We start from the raw sequence: 4,966 nt of genomic DNA on the forward strand, positions 1-4,966 counted from the left end.
AGTCCCAAATTCACTTTGATAAAGAAGCAGATCTGTAAAAAATAGAATGCACTATTCAATTTATAAATTCATCTCAGTTTATTGACCCATCCAAGATACATACATATATGTACGCACGAGGCAATACACCACATGTTAAAATTATACACAAGGTTACATTTTATGACTTCACTAAGGTTTCAAAATATTCTTCCTCATTTCAGAGTGCTCTTTAAAAACATGAACATTTTTTCAAGTACACCTGTTACTTGTGGAGCTAACAATGTCGTTAAAAGGGTCACTTTTTATTTGAATTTAATATTAGTTATATATTAATAATTAATATTATATTTGAATATCCCTGTAGAGTATTGTATATGCAACATAAACAGTTCTTTCAATTTCATGAACATTTAACAAGTATAAAAGCTAACGGTAATCAAGCTCAAAAACCCATTAAAACAATATGGATCTGGACAAGCGCAAACACAGACCTAAAACATCAGCGACAGGATCAGGTGTCATTGAGGAGTGAGCATCCCTTGTCAATCGGTCACACCGTCGTGTGCTTCTTTTCATGGTCGGGCAAGCTTAAAAATCCGTACACATAATGACCTAACAATTATGTAAAAATCAGGGAAAACGTCAGTCAACATTCAACTAATTAAATGACAATTAGTATATTTGCTGACGAGGTCATTGTACGGACGATGGAACTCGCGAAATGATGACTTTAAACGAAACTTTTAATATTTTTTATCACCAATTTGTCAATAGGTTGCCTCGTTTTAGAAATAGTAAGAAAAGTTTTCTCTTGGCTTTCACTGTGCTTACATTCTGTAAACCAACATTTATTCACGAGCGAGAAACATCCGCAAGTTTCGCGACCTACTTTAATTGCTGGTAAATAAATATCGCTGCTTACCTTTTCTTTTGCTTAATATTATATTTCCCCAGTCGCGAAAATTAATCGTCGAGGAATGATTTCAAACTGACGAATTGGGAATAGAAGAGGACGTGAATAGTAATTGGTTTACAATAATGTTCTTAACATTTTCTGTCCTGAAAACTTTATATTTAATTTAAAAGCAATGTTTTTGACATAATATATAGAGAACTCCTTTCCCCCATGAAATTTAATCAGTTGTGATCATTTTAAAATGATGCAGTAAATGATTCTTTTACAGCAAGTCAGATGATCGTTCAAAGTCTTGACCTTCCCCAAGGACAGCAGGTTGTGATAAAACAAAATGACATCATCGGATGGTGAGCAAATAAAACTTGAGAACATTTTTCAGAAATTGATAAGATAGACTATAGAATATATATTTTCCAAAAGAAATACGTTAAAGCATTACTTTAATGTTATTGGAATACTGTGAACATTATTATCAATATCCGATAGCAGGACCGTAGCATCGATTTTGAAAGTGGGGGGGGGGCCAGCCACTGATTTTTTTTTTTACTTACCTGAAAAAGTTGACAAGCAAAAAAAAAAAAAAAAAAAAAAATTAAAAATTGCCCAAAGTTGAATCCTATATCCTGGGGGGGTGGGGGGGGGGGTGGGTAGAGGCAAACTTTTTTTCACTACGAATTCCTTTCGATATCCATTTTTTTAGCTTACAATACTATATTTCCATATTTCCTAAAGTATTATTTTACTTTAGTATAAAATGGGAGGCCAGCCACCCTTTCAATGAACATTTTCAATAGTAAAAGTATTGTTGGCGAAAAAAGTGGGGGGGGGGCAGGCCCCCCTGGCCCCCCGGTTGCTACGTCTCTGGATAGCCCATACTTAAAATTTTATTCTAGAATATGTCATATTTCATTTAACATATCATTCTCATCACAATGTAGGTACAGTTCATCAAGTGACATGGTTCCATATAAATCGGGAGCGGGATCCGCCGGTGGTAATTATTTACAGGTGTTTGCCACGCCTCCTTCCGTGGGAGCATCCTATGAATGGAGTACAGCCAATTTCTTCAGTCAACGTTCATACGCTGTTCAATCCACAATAGAAGCAAGTAAGATTTAAAACTCGTGTTATACCTTGAAAATGAGTTTCTCATTATCCAGTGTACATTTACCAAATTTTCTTTAGAGTACGTAAACGTTTTTTTCACATGTAATGTTTTTATCACCCACTTTCAAAAAACAATCAACACAAAGTGATCATAAAGAAGACTGACTTGTTTTAAAGCATAAACAAAGCAGCATTTTAAAAAACCTGACTTTTTGAAAATTATGCATATGTAGACTTGTGCAAGCTAGATCAATAGTGCCATGGACAGCCCCTTGACCTTTAACGAATTATCTTTTTAAGAAACAATTCAACATATTATTAACAATAAAACTTTTTTAGCACATATAGTAACCATTTACTTATTTGAAAAAAAATCATAGAGGTACTTTTTCAGACGTCGCACCAACATTTAAAAACCTTCCAGCAACCAAGACGTTCCAGGACAAAACTCCCGCGACAACAATAATGACAGTGACCGTAACAGACGATAATTCAGCAGATGTAGCGACCCTCTCAGTCAGCCTGAAAACGCACACGGATAAATTTGAGGTGTCTTCGAGTACGTAAGAATTTAGCTAATTCACAAAATCAAGTTCATAGACTGTAGTAACACTTATTGTATCCACACTTTTTCGAAGAAAATTCGGGTGCATTGTTGTTATTCCGGCCTGTATTTCTGTTTTCCACTCTTTTTTCTTCCATAAATCCTTTTATATTTAAAGTAGTAACCAATTCATCTTGTGAACTACATGTAAAATCAATTTTCTCCCGTAGATGTACCAAAAGGTAAAGAAGTTTCGTATCGAGGCCAATTAGTACATTCCTTTTATGCACGTCAATTTTTCGTCTGAAGAGCGGTTTTTAAGAACTGTGCTGTATCAAAATCATCTTTTGGAATATGAATGATATATATGTGTACTAATGTAATACGGTTTCTGAATTTTCATTTTCACCTTGATGCTATTTTGAGGGTTAAAAAATGCTACTTTTCTACAGAAAGTACTTTCCAAAAACTCTTCTCACGTGTAAATTTACTTAACCAAATCATCTTTTGTTATATGATTATTCTTTAGAAGTTTTTCCAATGTTTCGAAATTTCCACATCTGTTCCAAGGGCCATTTCATATAGAAAAACAGATGTACAAGTTAAGCAGAAACCATGCTACAAAAACTTTCTTAAAGTTTACCCAGTAGCCAAATCTTCTTTTGTAATATGATTGTTAATATTCAAATAAAGTCCATCAAGATTTCGGAGTTTTCAGATCTGTCCCATGGGTCATTCCATACAGAAACAAAGATGGAACCCACCACTGATGTTTCAGAGTTCCATGTTTGCTCCGCTCCTATTTTGTAATGTTTACTGGACATCGAGCTCGAATACTGTTCGTTATCTCCAAATATTTCATTCTAAAAGTTATAAGAACTCATAGTTTACTCAGTAGCCAAGTCATCTTTTGGAACATTTGGTGGTGGGAGATTGATGTGTAATGTTTAGGATTTTTCGACTTTTTCTTAGAATCTAATTTGGAGTCTAATCAAGACATCCAATGTAGTTCCAAAAAAGCCATCTTCCAAAAACTCCTTATTACACTGTATTGATCTGTTAAATAATCTGTTGGAACATGATTGGTACTGTCCTTTAGATTTGCAATAATGTGATGGAATTTTCAAATTCATTCTATGGACCGGGTGGGGATCAATAAAAGACGTTTTTCTTTACATTTCTAAAGAGGATATCAGCAGCCTTCGACCAGTCACTGGTGGCGTCCCAATATAATTGATACATTCTCAAAGGGACATTATAAGAACAAACAAACAATGGAAGAAATAGGTTAAGGCTTAAAATAGGGACTGGAGAAAGTGAAAAAAAAATTAACCACAATATCTGACAATATTCATTCTAAACAATCTCTACTTGAAAGTCTATTAACGTCAAATTGTTCCACAGACACGGTTTCTCCAAAAGCTGGATGGACCTGGTCAGTGGGAACCTTTGACGTTAGTGTTGTTGTTACTGACCAGTGTGGGAACTCAGGGACAGAAACCTTAACAATCGTCATAGAAAATACGGTATAGTATGCTGTAGGGCCAAAAAAGTGAGACTATTATAAGATCATACGAAGTATGTACAATAATAAACATCATATTACAAAGAACTTTGATATCAAGGAATGAGATAAACTTGATTTAGTTTAATATTACTGAGTTCAATTTTTATTTGTTTGCCTGAAAAAAAAGTGATTATGAGATTCAAGCGTTGATTTCGATAAACTATCCAGGCACCTGATATCTCCATCCTTCCATCAGCTTCAGACCTGTCTGAAGTCGTGACGTCAGAGACTAAGCTCGGAGACCTCACTGTTACGGACGTACAAACTTATACGTGCTCTATTCATGACGTCACTCCATCCTCTGGAACCGCGAAATTTACTCTCAAGCAGGCATCAGGGTCTTCGGGTATGTGACTAGAACACACGTGTTATAAATATATTTAAATATTGTAAATCCTGAGTATGGTATTCTAGAGTATAATATAACCTCGCATTTCTTTGTAGTGTATTCGATTTACTCTGCGGAAAACCCAAACTTTATATACTCAATAGTATCCCAGTATAAGGTCAACGTGACGTGTACCGATGTCTATAGTTTGACGTCATGGGAAGAATACACTGTTAATATCATACCAAATAAGCCACCAGTACTCGACAAATTACCAGGTACTATAATATCCATGTTTCCAACTCACACGTTGAATAAATAAACCAATGATGTAATAGTAACATGTTTAATTCATGGCCTATAAATTTTTAAAAAAAAATGGTTTTTAAAAAAAAAAAAATTTTTAAAAAAACCTTTTTTTTTAAAAAATTTTTTTGTTTTTTAACCCCCGGGGTTTTTTAAAAAAAAAATTTTTTCCCCAAAAAAAAAAATTTTTAAACCCCCAAAACCCCGGGAAAAAAA

General features: G+C 34.4%; 1 protein-coding gene across 1 annotated transcript in view; it reads left to right on the top strand.

The window, feature by feature from the left end:
- The first annotated feature begins 445 nt into the window (after positions 1-445).
- LOC134278309 (cadherin EGF LAG seven-pass G-type receptor 2-like) overlaps positions 446-4,966 on the top strand; it is a 9,437-nt gene continuing 4,916 nt past the window's right edge. The window contains exons 1-7 of the mRNA XM_062760621.1: positions 446-497; positions 1,167-1,245; positions 1,837-2,006; positions 2,400-2,564; positions 3,954-4,075; positions 4,285-4,462; positions 4,561-4,722. Coding sequence (XP_062616605.1) covers positions 446-497; positions 1,167-1,245; positions 1,837-2,006; positions 2,400-2,564; positions 3,954-4,075; positions 4,285-4,462; positions 4,561-4,722 — 928 coding nt within the window. The remainder of the gene's footprint in view (positions 498-1,166; positions 1,246-1,836; positions 2,007-2,399; positions 2,565-3,953; positions 4,076-4,284; positions 4,463-4,560; positions 4,723-4,966) is intronic.

This window comes from Saccostrea cucullata, unplaced genomic scaffold (genome assembly GCF_032062105.1).
Source record: "Saccostrea cucullata isolate Sc308-1 unplaced genomic scaffold, CSIRO_AGI_Scuc_v1 ctg12462, whole genome shotgun sequence".
Lineage (NCBI taxonomy): Eukaryota > Metazoa > Mollusca > Bivalvia > Ostreida > Ostreidae > Saccostrea > Saccostrea cuccullata.